We start from the raw sequence: 15,648 nt of genomic DNA, 5'->3' as shown, positions 1-15,648 counted from the left end.
ACTGTGGAAGGGCAACTTTATTTCTTGGACTCTTTTCTTTACCCATTGTTGATAAGGTTCTTTTGTGCTGCAACTTCTACATCCGAGTATTTTTCCTTTTCTAATGATCAACTCCCAAGCTCGACTTATCCTTCTCAACATTGGTGGGTCTACTATACACGTATTGTGCAAAACAAAAGCCTCCAATGACCTATCATCTGGTTTATCCAACATGGGGTAGCCGAGTTGTCTCAGAGCTATCATTGGATTGTAATTAATACATCCTTTCGTTCCCATGAGAGGTACATTTGGAAAATCTCCGCATCGGCATATTCCCTCTTCCACCCCTTGTTCTCTATAGTACCATGAAATTTTATCTCCAGTAAGGCTAGCTATACCCTGAGCCCATTCACGATTGCTCTTGACCCCAACATGATACCCTTTCTTGAACATGTGAGATACAAACCAAGTATACAGCACTGGAACACAACATAAAATTGTTCCCCCTTTCTTCTCGTGTCGCATATGCATAGAGTAGTATACATCAGCAAGAACCGCAGGAACTGGGTTTTGTTTATGTTTGTTAAAAGCTAAGAATACATTTATGGCAGCAAAATCTACAAAGTTATCAAGGTTTGGAAATATAACAATACCGTAGATAATGAGGGCCAAAACATCTATAAAAGTACTCCATTCTTTTTTATCAGCTAAATCTTGGCACTTTTGCTCTAGATATTTTCTTGAAAACCCATGAATAGCCCCTTTTTCCTCTTTTGTACTTGCCAACTCTCTTATGTCGATCTTCAACACTTCAGCAATTGTTTCCAACTTCGGTGGTTGCCCAGTATATCGATAAGGATTTCCTCTTTCTAGGGAGTAACCCAATATTCGTTCGAATTCCTCTAATGTTGGGGCCAACTGAAAATCTTGAAAGGTCAAACATCTTAAGAGAGGATTATAATATTGAGCCAATGCGGTGAGGGCACCTGTTTGCACATTTACTGCCAAGAGATTTAGGATATTCCCATATTTGTGAAAGAAACTATCACGTTGTATAGTTTTCATTTGATTGCTGATGTCTCTTAAACTTTTCAAATCAGGTTGCTTGAACTTTAAAAGTAAGGTTTTCCTTTTTTCCGAACCCATTGTCCACTTAAATAACACGTGACTACAGTTTGTATGATTCCCCAAAAATCCTGAAAATTTATGCAAAATGCTATTATGTTTTATTTTTCCTTAGAAAGAGAGAAAAAAAAATGTCATGACATATGAATGAAACTAATATATATTTATAATGTCTTGAATATATGAGATAATTTTTTTGGTTTTAATAGATATTCTTTCAATGAAAGGATCTATTGGCTTATGTAGTGAAACTCTCACAAGGGAGGCTCTATGGTTCTAAACACGGTTCCTAGAGCCAATAATCCTATCTTGGAATATTGTCAACAACAATAGGTAAACTATTTGAAGTGACAATAACCTCAATAGGATCAAACTCTAGGTGAGATCTTCATGCTAACCAAACAGGATGTACATCCAGAAGGCTACCACTACGCAATCTCGAATCTAAACTTAAGTTTTGTTCAAACCCGAGTATAAGGTTCCACTCATAAGTGTGTGTCTTAATAAAAGTGTAGGCATTAAATAAACATAATTCAATAAATCTATAATACTAACAAAATATATATATATATATATATATACAAAATAAATAGATAAATAAAATAAAATAAAAATAATTTACTAACTTAAAAGAATATTATAATGTTAGCTAATACTTATTAAAAAAACAATAAACACATAAAGAAAATGAAAAAAAAACAAACAAATATAGAAAAAGTTTTAAAAAAAAAATATTATGCACAATTAATTTGTTAGGCTTGACTCTTTAAATTTCCCCAATGGAGTCGCCAGCTGTCGCGGCCTAAAATTTCGAGTTTTCATCGAATTCAATGGAGTCGCCACCAAAATTTATTTTAAAATAGGGAAAATATTGGAAACCCTTCAAAATATAAAAATGGTCTTCGAAACCAGATTTTGAGTTCGGGAGTCGATTATGCGTAGGGAAGGTATTAGCCCCCTACGGCATCCGTTAAAATACGGTTACCTTTAATTAATTGTGCAAAATTATATCAACTTAAATATATTTATTTTTCTTTATTATTAAATATGAATATAAATTGTTTTTTATAAATGTGATTTTTTGAGATAAAACGTATTTAAAAGAGTAAAAAAAAAGTTTTTATTATTGTGATTGACAAGAGTGTGATCTTGCTCCTATGTATCTCCCGGTGCGATAGAGAAATCAAAGCTACGTAGTTCTTGGAAGAAAATGTGGATGTGTTGATTGCTTTTAAATAAATTGTATTTTTTGTTATTTTCTTTTAAAAAAAATTAATTTTGACAAGCATAAAGAAATAAACTTGCTCGATTTGAATAATTATCTTAAAATATGAATTTTAAGACGATCGAATTGTACAACTCGTGTCTCAAAATTCAAGGAGTAAAAAGATGTCACATCTAATTTAATCCTCTTAAGAATATTTTTATTTTTATTTTTAAATTAAGTTTCCAAACTAACAACATAGTTTAATTTATAGTATGTAACTCTAGGATTAAAATATAAATAATTTTTATGATTAACTTGTTTATGATTTTTATTTTATTAATTTATTTTGTGAATATGAGATTTAGAACCATCAAATTGTCACAATTTGTGTTCTAATAACTCAAAAATTAAAAAGATGTCACATCTAGTTAATTTTTAATGAAATATTTGTTATTATTTTATTTTTTAAAAAAAGATAATAAATATTAAACAAGTTTAAATGATTTTTTTTCGAAATAGAATTAGTTATAACCACGAGAATAAAATAGTAAAAATAAAAAATATATGGACTTTAACTTAATCTATTAAATGAATAAAAAATTTATATTAATTATAAATATAATCATTTTTTAATATATTTTGTAAATAAGTGAAAAATTGTTATAATGTAAAATAAATGACCTTTATTACTAGTTAACTGTATTCATAATTTTTATAATAAACATAATTAATTATATTAAACATAAATAATAATAATTTAATGAAAATAATACCCTAACACTTAATAAAATGAAAGCGCTACTTATGTCTAAACAAATCAGAAAACACATGAACAAACAGAGCAAACCTCACCCCCCATTCCAAACTCATATACAAAATTTCAAACGCAAACCAGGAATTGAATGAAATATCTTTCCGATGCGGTCGTTTGATCTTAAAATGGGTTTGAATATCCTTTAGCTATGGATATGGGTTTGATGGATCTGAGTTTGCTGAATGGGTTTGATGGATCTGTTTGCTATGGGTAAGATCTGTTTCTCTAAGAACAACTTTATCTTCTACTTTCTCTGGTTTTCTGATTGTTTTAGAAAATTTCCTCTCCTCTCTCAGTTCTGTTTGCCTCAATTTATAAGAGAAATGGCTAATGTTTTGATTCATTGTACAAATACATGTTCTGGATTTTGTATTGTTACTCAACAAAAATTCATTGGATTTTACATTGTTTTTGTAATAAAATTTAAACAAGATACCAAGGAAAAAAAAAAAAGCATGTTAACTTTACATTGAGTGTATTGCATTTCTTTATTAAGGTAAAAAAATAATCAAAGAACCGGTTTATAACATGTTTGCAATAGGGATCTTCACAAGGTATACAAGATAAAGGATGGGTCTTTGCAAGTTGTTTCTGAGCAATTGTTTTTTTTTTTTTGAGTGATGCTGGGTTGAAAGGAAACTTTGTTGAACAAAACCTAGGGAACGTTGAAGACGTGTGAACAAATAATCAAAGAACCGGTTTATAACATGTTTGCAATAGGGATCTTCACAAGGTATACAAGATAAAGGATGGGTCTTTGCAAGTTGTTTCTGAGCAATTGTTTTTTTTTTTTTTGAGTGATGCTGGGTTGAAAGGAAACTTTGTTGAACAAAACCTAGGGAACGTTGAAGACGTGTGAACGGAAGGAAACGTGTGCCCAGGGTTGCAGATCAATTAAAAAATATTTTATTTATTTTTCCTTTTTATTTTATTTTTAATATATACTTAAATCTGAATATAAAATAATGGTATTTTTGAAAATGATTGTAAAAATATTTAAATATATTATTATTAATATTATTATTATTATTATTAAAATAATTTTAAATTAATTGGACAAAAATTAGGTGCTACAATTGATATTTCTTTAAAAGCAGACTTGATCTTCATAGGTTCACTTAAATTTCTTATTATCAGAGAATCTAGATGTGATGATTTGTATTGTCATCTAAGTTTAGGTTCTAATGACTTTGACTTGTAGATGCTTTGTCATTACTTGTCCTTCTATTGTCAAGTACATCTTCTAGTTCTTTTAGAGGGAGACTTTGTTGGTTCCTCTGATTTCTCTAGTTCCTAAGATATATGTAAATATGAAAAATCTTCATCGAACTTTGACTTTTTATGGTTAAAAATTGATTCCTTGACAATCAGTATCTTTTAATCGTATAATTTATAACTTGTAGGTCTTTCAAAGTATCCCAAAAAAATGCAATTTTGAGATCGTAAATCAAATTTGTCAAGATTCACTTTAAAGGTTTTTTCATACTTAAAATAATTACAGGCACTTACCTCAGAGGTTTTTGAAACATTATTCTCCAGAGTTAGATTTTTCCTTTTTATGTTTTAAAAAGCTTTTTCAAGGGAATTGTACTTATATGGTTAAGATGAAACGAGTTTTTATGAGATTTTTTTAGTTTTGAGGAGATATTGTGTGATTCTTGTTCATTGCAAGATAGGTTAGATAGTAACTCCATTTCCTCATCAACAAATTCATTATTAGAATCAGAGCTAAAGCGAACATATGCCATCAGAGCCGTGTTTGCATGTTCTTCATCTTCATCTGATTCATCTGAGTCATCCCATGTAGCCATTATTTTTTTTTCTTTACATTGAAGTATTTTATTTTAGAGTTTGCATTCTCAAGCTTAAGACACTCTAGTTTAAAATGTCTTGATTCTTTGCATTCATAGTTCTTTTTTTTCTCTCTACTATTTGTGGATTGTCTAAAATCCTTTTTAGGAAATGATTTTTCCCCGTCATTACCTATGCATTGAATTTTCGTTGATATGAATGATATTTCTTCATCATCTGAGTTTTTACTCTGATTTTTTTATTCACTTTCCTTTGAGTCTTTCTTATCTTGTAGAACCTTGGAATTTGTTTTGCTTCCTTCTACTGTTGCAACCCTCTTTAGAGAAGAACAACACAATAGTGTCACAAGCTAATTTCATTTTTAAATTTTTTCTGCAATACTCACAATTGAGAAGATAACGACATGAGGTTGTGTTCGTGTTTGGCTTCTATTGTGCTCATGTTGATTCATCTTTGCCCTAATTGGCTTCTGTTGTGTTCATGTTGATTTTGATTTTTGAGAAGACAATGAATTAATGTTGTATTCATGTGAATCCTTTATGTGTTGATATTGTGTTCATGTTGATTTTTTATTTATGCATTTGATACAACTATTTTTATGTAAAAATTGTTTAGTAATTAACTAATTCCATAGATTGTATAATAATTGACTGCATATTACTCAAATAAACTTATACAATTTGCGGGAACCATGGTACCTCACAAGTCCCTCTTCTCTCTTGCTTTTATTCATAAGTTTACTTTAAGGGTGTGAATGTGTGCCTCAAATCATAAAAATTAGTTATGTTTAAGAGTTGTTATAACTACCTTTGGCCAAGTTAGTTATGACAAGGTGGTTATAGTTAGTTAAGTAAATGCCTTTAAATACTATAGATGTAAATGATAACTAAGAAATGAATGTTGTTGTAATAGCAGTGAGAGCTAGAAAACTAAGAGAGATATATGTAATTCATGATTCATAGAAAATCAAAGAGAGAAGATTAAAGGGAGAAGAGAAAGATTGAGAGAAATGATAGTATTGCTGGTTCATAAACAGTGATAGATACTAGGAGATCAATCTTGAGAAGACTTTAATCTTGTAAAGTTCAATCATTAATAGTGGATTAATTTTGCTTGTTTGCCCATGACGTAGGTCTCATCAATTGAAACCGAACACGCAAATTCTTGGTGTTATTCTTTCCTTATCCTTCTTTATTTTCGTTTCCATTTGATTGTGAAAACAGTTTAATCAAAATTGCAGAAAACCAAGATTGATAATCAATCTTCGTTTTCTGGTTTTCTGTTCTGTCAAGATCGATCTTCATTTTCATTTTTCTCTGCAATTGTTTCTTTTTCTATTTTGTTGGTTAATCTAAGTTGCAGATCCCAATATTGTTTTAACAAAGGGAGCATCAAAACCGTATATATTTTATCAAATATATACTTTGTATCTTTAAATATAAACACCTATTACACATTTCTCTTTTATTAAGAGAAATTTGTAATATAATTAATATATCCATTTTATATGAAAATATGATTAAAATTTTATTTGTATATAGATGTATTTAATATTGATTTTTCATCTTTAAAGATAAATTAGTAGTATTAATTAGAATTATGTTTATAAAATAAATAAATAAATGTATGTATGTAATAAATCGTAAGAAACATTGTATTGTTTTATTAGTAGTATATTTAAGAACACGGTGTTTTCAAACTATATTTGATAGCTCTTTAACTTACGTGACAATATCAAATATCAAATTAGTCCTTTAACTTTTTGGTGTCAAGTTAACCTTTTATATTTATAAAAATTACACTGTTGAATAATTTTTTTTCTAATTTAATTTCAATCATTTTAAGTTAGTAATTTCTAAAATTCTACTATGAATTTTGTTATCCAACATATCAAGAACAACATAATAAATTTCAACGTGATTTCATGAATTGGATTAAGATAATTTCAAGTTTTATTTCTCGTTTAATTATTTTTCTAAAAGTTGATTGAGGGTAATGCTTATTGAAACCAAAGGCTCCTACGAATTGCATGAGTTTATTAAAAAAATTTGGAGAATTTTATATTTCAATTTAGTTGATTTAAAATTAGAATCAACAATGTAAACATTTACAAATATAAATAATTAATCTGTCTACTAAAAAAAAAGATAAAAGACTAACTCGAAATAAAAAAATAAAATAATTAATATATTATTTTCGTGTAAGTTAAAGGATGACGTAATGTATTTTGCATTTTATTTATACTGGTGTTTATAATTAAAGGCAGATGGAGTCCTTCAAAATGACATTGGAGACAAAGAAAAGAAAGTGACTCAGCCATCTTTCGAAACCCTTAAAGAGATTATTTGAGCAAATTTGACTTAATAACGAGGAGATTGGCTTAATTGTAAGAAATAGTTGGGATGGTGAAGTGTCACTTAAAAAAAGCTTAAGGAGTGGATGGAGAAGTGTCATTTTTTTGAGGGAATAAGTGTGCTCATAAAAGCTTGTTGCTTTAGCCATTCCTACCTATGTTTATTAAAACAAACCTTAGAGTACAATAATGTAGGGTTTTTTTTTATAAAATAAAATAAAAAAGAATAATATTGCAGTTGTAATTCTGAAAGGGGCAATTTCTTCTTACTATAAACTATATTATAAAAAATTAAAACTTAATGGAAAAGAAAATCTAACTTTTTGCTATATGTAGTTAAAAAAATAAAAAATTATTGTGATGTCCACATTGTCAACTATTATCTTTTTATTTATATAATCTTTTCAACATACCATTTGAAAGTTAACTCTTGTGTCATATAATATTAAAGCCCCTCTAATTGATTTTAGAGTAATACTATAATAACATGACATATAATGTTATACCATGTTATATTTGTGTCTTAAAATTTAACATAAAATAAAACAAAACTTTCTAATTAATTTTAATATAATATCTCATTTTATAATAAATTTTAATTTCAATAACATTATCTTTAAAAAATTTATGCTAGCAATCATTCATGGCAGTAAATCAACAATAGAGGGCAAACAGACATTGGTATATATATAAATAGTGGAACTTGGATCCCCTATGTTAATTGTTATTACCTCTAAAAGTTGAAACTATTAAACATTATGGGACAAATAGGGTCAGCATGTTAAATTCCTCCCAAAGTCCAAACACTTAGAGAATCAAACAAATAATTTTGCTGGAAAAGTTAATTATAAAGGAATAAAAAAACATTAAAATTCAAGATGTGTGGGTCAAGAATCTATGACGATCTACCAAGTTGATCTCAACCTTTTCACTCTATTCTATTTCTTTATTTTGTTCAATTAAAGAATTTTCATGAACATGTCAGGTATAGTTCTGAACTTGGTTTGACTAATTGAAATATTCCAGTAGAAAAAATGTCCATAGTTAAAAAATAACAATTTTTACCTTTAAATTTAATTTATTTTTTTTAACAGATCTAGCGTCGGTGTATTGGTAAATGTAAATGTTATCTCGGAAACGCGTTTGCGGTTGAACTTTGAGCTTATTTTTTCTTGTATAATAAATAAATAAATAATATTAATAAAGAAAGAAAACATTTTTCAAAAAAAAAAAAAAGAAGAAATTTTGCAAAGACAAGCAAAACCAAATGGATGAGAAAAGTTTGCATTAGAAAGACACGACATAAGTTATGATGAGTGTTGTCGTAAGCATTATTAATTGCGCGTTTGTGTCGGTGAGCATGTAGCACACACCCCAGTACCGTTTGCCTCCAACATACTCTCTCATCCATTCACAATTTACAAGTTCTTTAATTTTTAAGAATCTTTTAATGTGGAAGATGATTAATGCAAAGAGAGCTTAATCAAAATGAATATTAGGTGATGATGGAGGTATGTAAAACATGGCCCACAAAAATGTGTCAATTTAATGAATATATAGTTTATATTAACTTGATCATACCCAAATATAAGATGTGCAAGAAGTTAAAAACATAATTGAAGTTTGTCCAAGATCTAATACCACAACAATGAAGCACAAGGCAACTCCTTTCAATTAATCATTACCCAACCTTCACTACAACTTTTGAAAAATAGAAACCCAAACAATATATGAAGCGGATTAGAAACTTATTCAAATTTTTTTTTTTTTTTTTAATTTCTAATGTAACCAATATTCTATTAATAATCTACCCAAGTTCTAAAATGTCATCCATCAATATTGTTTTCTGCACACAAAAAATAGTTTAATTATGTGATTTTCGGGACTGTCCTAATAGATACAAATCAAATTGTCAAAATTTGGGATTCAAATATTATCTATCCCCCTAATAATATTATGGTAAAACAATCTAAATATATACTTCCTTCGTTATTCTTAATTATTATTTTATCTTAAAAAATATAATAAATTTTACTATGATTAATTTATAGGATTTCATATTCAAGTTTAAACAAATGAGTCAATCTAATAATATTGACAACTATTATTTGAGTTAGGATATATCTACATTATTCCTAATCATTTAACAATTACTAACAAAATGTTAGAAAATATCATATAAACTCAAAATACAGGTGATTTGCCGACACCTCACAATCACAACTTCCAATGCAATATTGTGCAAGTTCTCCTTGGATGATATACTATTGTGAATTAATTGTTATTCAATTGAAATAATTCTCTTCTTCATATTCATTCCCATTGAATTCATTCTCTTCTTCTCCATAATTCCTTATCCTATTGAAATAATTCTCTTCTTCATATTCATTCCCACCCAACACCAATTGAAATATTTTATTGTTGATTTAGGTACTAATTGTTTATACTTGTGCATTGTGTATATATAATTAGTATTTGTGTAATATTGTTATATAGTGTATTTTGGTAATATATTTTTTGTTGTCAGTTTTTTTTTTTTTTGGATAGGTTTGTCGACATCTTGTATGTTGTTTTGACCGTACTGTATTTGTACGTTTGATGTTACGTTTCTGTATAGGGAGAAATGTACAAATAGTAATTCTTCTAAAAAAATAGAACTTTTTATATCGGTTATGACAATAATGAATGTAAATATTAAGAATTTACATCGATTATGAGCACAAATGATCCAAGCAGCTAATTACATATACTAGATGTATGATCACTGGCTAGCTTAACTAAGATTAATTAAGTGTTATTAAAAAAACTAAGGTATGAGAATAAAACCTACATTTATCGGCAAAATATAAAATAAGAAAATTCATATAATCTAAATAATTAATAGTTAGCTCTATGGTTAATAAGTGAAGTATGTGTTTTATCATACACAAATTTGTTTCGCCAATAGATCAATACAGTCCACTATTATATTTGATGAATTTTTTTGTTTTTATTTGCAGAAGTATATTAAATATATTTTATGAAGAGAAAATTTTAAATTTTATTCACTGATCTATATACAAAACTAAATTGTGATTGAAAAATTAAAATAAAGAATAAATTTAACAAAATCTTAAAAATACTCTAAACCAAATTTTAAATATAAATTATATTTTAATAATATCTATTTTAAATTCTATATATATTTAAATTTAAATTTATAATATTCAGAAAATATTTAGACATATTGTTCTTAACAACAAAATTATGTAAGAGATGATTGGACTTATTGATCTAATTATCCAATAGTGGAAACAAATTAAGCTTTAACATCCGTCTATAACTTAAAAATCATAAATCAATTGAAAGAAAACTAGTTAAATCTTTTGTTGATTCAACAATAATTATACATGTTATGTAATCAAATTTTTACACACAAAGTCATTATCTCTCTCTTCACTTAGAGCTCATTAATCTTATCCTTACCCAAGAATTCATCACTCAATTGAAAAATTCTATATTTCATCTACTCACACACACACGCATACATACAAGTATAGAAGAATATTACTTAAAAAAAAGTATATATAGAAAGAAGAGTAGCTAGTCATAGCATCATCAATACATATATAACAAATTCTACGATTTTATTTTTTGTCTATAATAATAAATCAAAGTGAAAGGAACATCACTTTATGTGTAGTGAACTATTTTAGTAAATGCTCCATTAACCTTAAAATTGTGCGTCTCCATATATATATGGATAGACATTATGATGAGCATTATCTTATGGACAATGTTTTGGTGGATTTTTTTGCCCCATTTTGGTTGTTGGTTAGGCACTGCAAATTGTGCTCTTTTATATATTTTGGATCTCTCTCTATCACACCTACCAGCTCAATAATCTCAATGAAATTAAAGTATATCGATATTGGGACATTATATTATTTCAAGAACACTAATCCTCTCACAATGATAACATAGAGTTGCATGAAAAAAAAAAAAAAAAACATAATTACTATGAAATGTAAAAGCAAAACCAAAAATCAAATAATATCTCAATATAGTAGAAGCTATATTTTTGTATGTTTTTATTGCATTAGCTAAAGAAACCCCTTGAATAAAAACCAATAAGTAAGAGTGTGTTTTGATGAAGAATTTGGAAAAATGATGAGGGAGTGGGTTTATATTTTTTAAAAAATTAAAAAAAGCTATAAATTAATTATAAAAATATTTTAAAATTTCTTTATTTCTTTAAAAATATTAAATATATATCAAAATATAAATTTAATTAATATTTGAAAACCCTTCAAAATACAAATCTTAAGCATACTCTAGAGAAACCCTAAGTTGATAAAAACTAAAAGAATTAATAATAACATATTTGAGTCTTTTATGATTCTACAATGAGAAAGAGAAATGTTAAACTCGACTAATTTAAATTTTAACTATTTAATGGTGTCGCCAAAGATTTGAAATCTAAAACAAAATGTTAAAACCAATAAATTGATGATGATGTATAAAAAGCTATCTCCAAGGAAATTAAATTGAGAGTTCATAGAACAAACCTCTAAAACTAAGCCTTGTCTCTTGAGAAGAAGAAACAATACAAAAGTTAGCAAAAGAAACTCTTCTACATATCTTCTCTTGTGAGCTTGTCAAGAAGAGCTGTGATTAATGCATCTCTTTTTTCAGCCCTAGCTTCTTCTCTAACCCTTCTTTGTTCTTCCCTTTCTCTCCATCTTTGTTCCATCATTATCCTCTCATTCTCCAATGCTTCCATTGTTTGTCTCCACTCCATTTCCTTCAACCTCCTCTCATTCTCTCTTGCCTCAAATGCTTCCATCCATTGAGCTTCCATTTGCATTTGTTGCCTCATAAACTCCTCAAGTGTCTCTTTCAAACTATTGCTAATGCTACCACTATCAATATTTCCTCCACCAATTACCATTTTACCCTTTTTTCTCTTCTTTTTCCTAATGTTACCCTTATGATCTCCCTCACTCTCTTCATTGCCTAATAACTCTTCATCATCTTCAGAAGACACATGCACACCTTTCTTCTTTGACCCTCCTTCAGCTTCAGCCCAAAGCATTCTCTCCATCCTTGATGTGAAAATAGCTTGAAGCTCATTGTAAAATGGAAATTGTTGCCTAGACTCTAGCTCCATAGTTTCACATCCCTTTATATCTCAAAAACAGAAACAAAAGTACTTTTACTATATATATAACAAACAACCATGAAAAGCTCACAATATAAAAATCACAAAAGTATATATCCATATCATATATTTTTTTATTAAAGGGCTATATATTTATATAAAAAAACAAAACTTGTACTTTTATTTTTTGGCAATACCTAATGCATCACGAGAACAAAAATATTAACCCCTAACAGGTTGAAAAGGCAAAAAAATAGGACATAGGTATATATGTGTCTGTAATGAAAAAAATTAAAACTTTTTTTTTTATAATAATAATTAATATTTAGACTAAAATGATTTATGATTTATTTATAGTGTAATTTCTTTAATAATCAAAATTAAAATTGATGTATAATATTAAAGATTTAATTTTTTTTACACTGACGGTGCATCAAAATTAAACTCGTGGTATTTTGTAAAAATTAATAAAAGTACCTTATAGCGAGTAACAAGGTTTTTCCACTTGCACTTGCACTGTTCTGGACTTCTAAGATAACCCTTTTCCTTCATCTTGTTAGAAATCACTTCCCAAAGTAGTTTGTTCCTCTTTGTCTCCATGAAAGTTTGATCTAGTTCTGAACGGATCATAAGAAACTCCTTTGTTTCTTGGATGCTCCATTGAGGGAATCTATCCGTGATATCCATGTTAACATTACTAGTACCTATGATGTTATGTTGTTGTTGTTGATGTTGTCTTTGTTGTTGTTGTTGTTGTTGTTGATTATGATGATGATGTTGATGATGGAGGTGATGACCCTCCATTGAAATTGAATAAATAAAAAATCAAAGCAAAAGTTAAATTCTATTGATAATGAATTAATATATGTTGGAAAGTCGTGAAAGAAAAGAAGAAGAGGCTCTGAAATGAATGATGCAATTTAGAAAAAAGTTGTGTTTGGAGAGAGAGAGAGAGAGAGAGAAAAGATGAGAGAGAAAAAGATAGGGATAATATATATATGTAGGTGGAGGTGTAGTGTGAACACAAGGTGTGAATCGTAACGTACAAGAGAAAGGAAAAATATTGATAGTGAGATTTTCTTTTGCTTATTTAGAATAATATAAAGTATCTATTTCAATTTCTATTTATTCTATCAAATTGTCAAAACTAGTAACAATTTAGTATATTTTCACACCAAAATATAAATTTGGTATATTTAATTAACAATATTTTAAAATTTTCAAGCACGCGAATTTTTTTAATACAATTTTAATTGATTAATTTGAAGATGAAAAACAAATAATATAATGGAAGGTTTTTAAAATTTATAGATTAAATTTTGTTTTCGTGAAAAATTTAAATTTAAATGGACATTATTATTACAATAGACACTATTATATTGTAAGCAAAAAATGGACATTTCATCCACAAAATTCTTTATTATTTATGAATCCTTCCACAAATAGTCTATGGCTTAGGACATGTTGCGTAATATTTCCTCCTTTCACATTGTCAATAAATGGTATTTTTAATTTTTATTACTATATTAATTTTTTAATTATATCTTTTAATTAATATAATTCATATTATTTAAAAATTAATTTACTTTATATTCATAATAATTATAAACAATAATATAATCTCTTTTTATTTATTCACTTATCTACATGAAATGTTAAATTTATTGTTGAGGAGAGAGAGTAATGAGTTAAAAGTGGGCCATAAATAGTTGCGATTTGTTTTATAAATTTAAGAATATATATATGATTAGTTTAAATAAAGTATTATATTAGTAATTGTTTTAAATAAAAAAATAAAAACTAACGAGACCCATAGTATCTATCATCTTTCTACGCGGAAACTCTCTCTGCAAATAATTAATTTATTGCGTTCCCATTGCGTCGACGTTCCGTCACACTGACATCAAAATTAAAATCCAACGCTTCTTTCTTTGTATTTATTCAAAACCAATCCCCACTAATATATTGGATCCAAATTTTCTATATCAATGAAATTCATACATTTCATATTCCTCGAAAAATCATTTGGTGCTTTATTTTATTTTAATCTTTTATTTATTTATTATATTCCTCAATTTATAATATTTATTACTTCAATTCTTTTATTTCTCTCTGACGATATATATACTTTTAAAGATGTTGATTGATCTTTTTCACTTTTTTATGTAAATATGATATAGTGATGGTGTAAAATAATTTTATAATTTTTATTTAGTTATATTTTTTCATTTATATTAAAATAAATTTACATTGTCATTCAATCATAATTATTTAATATATTATATAATATTATACAATTTTAAAATAAACAATAATTATCTAACTATATGATATCGTGGCGAGTTAAGATTGCAAAATAGTATAAAATTGTTTTATACAGATAATGCACTACTTTTATTATATTTTCTTTTACAATTTAATCTCTCAAAAATGATTCAAAGATTAAAATCTTTACATTTAATTTAAAAAATAGATACAATATTTTATAAATATTTTAATCATAAATATTATTTTAATATAAAAATAGCATAATAAATCATTTTCTTATTACTTTTAATGATATACAGTATAAGAAGGAGCAAATAATAATGGCAATTTTATAAATAAAAAAATTACAAAAATAAATAAATAGAAATTTTCTATACACAATTGTTAAGATATGAGTCAAACAAACTCAAAACAAACATAAAGTTATAAGCTTTGAGGATAGCAAACCATTAAATCGTACGACATTTTGTCAACCCTCATTAAAACTAAGTCACAACGACTCTATGAGTAACAATTTCTTCTCAAATCAAGGAAAGCTTTAACTAGTTGTTATCGTGACTCAGCTACAACAACTCTAAAACTTGGATAAGATTTGAACGAGGAGACTGATCGTAGGGTTAAAGCCACCTTACAATTTAGGACCCAAAACTACCATAAATACAGGGTTTCCTTTTAGGAAACACATACATTTTCTCAACTCAATATACTTATATAACCTACGATCACTCTACCTTACTTTGATATTGGAGTGTATGTGTAGGTATATATACCCTCATTTTCATTTGGGCAAGAGCATACAAGAAGTCGAGGAATCAACACCAACTGATCATCCTCTTTAGGTGATCAACTATGTCTTCTCAAGCATGAAAATTGGCGTAGACTGTGTAGCCTTAATAAAACTAACATTGGCCCCAAGATTTTTTGCATGGCGGTCACAAGAAGCAATTTTT

At 27.4% G+C, this 15,648-nt stretch overlaps 1 protein-coding gene across 1 annotated transcript; it reads right to left on the bottom strand.

Moving 5' to 3' along the window:
• Positions 1–11,691: 11,691 nt before the first annotated feature.
• Positions 11,692–13,408, bottom strand: LOC101512925 (trihelix transcription factor GT-3b-like). Its single transcript, XM_004514158.4, has 2 exons — positions 12,908–13,408; positions 11,692–12,451 (listed from the first exon to the last, which is right to left on the bottom strand). Exons 1-2 carry the CDS (start codon positions 13,232–13,234, stop codon positions 11,903–11,905), a joined length of 876 nt encoding a protein of 291 aa, XP_004514215.1. The 5' UTR covers positions 13,235–13,408; the 3' UTR covers positions 11,692–11,902.
• Positions 13,409–15,648: the final 2,240 nt, after the last annotated feature.

This window comes from Cicer arietinum, chromosome 3 (assembly GCF_000331145.2).
Source record: "Cicer arietinum cultivar CDC Frontier isolate Library 1 chromosome 3, Cicar.CDCFrontier_v2.0, whole genome shotgun sequence".
Classification (NCBI taxonomy): Eukaryota; Viridiplantae; Streptophyta; class Magnoliopsida; order Fabales; family Fabaceae; genus Cicer; species Cicer arietinum.
This window is presented reverse-complemented; position numbering and strand designations above follow the sequence as displayed.

Coding starts and splice junctions, on each gene's coding strand:
- LOC101512925 (XM_004514158.4), bottom strand. CDS start 13,234: ATGGAGGGTCATCACCTCCATCATCAACATCATCATCATAATCAACAA. Junction 12,452..12,907: donor ACCTTGTTACTCGCTATAAG/GTACTTTTATTA, acceptor TGAGATATAAAG/GGATGTGAAACTATGGAGCT.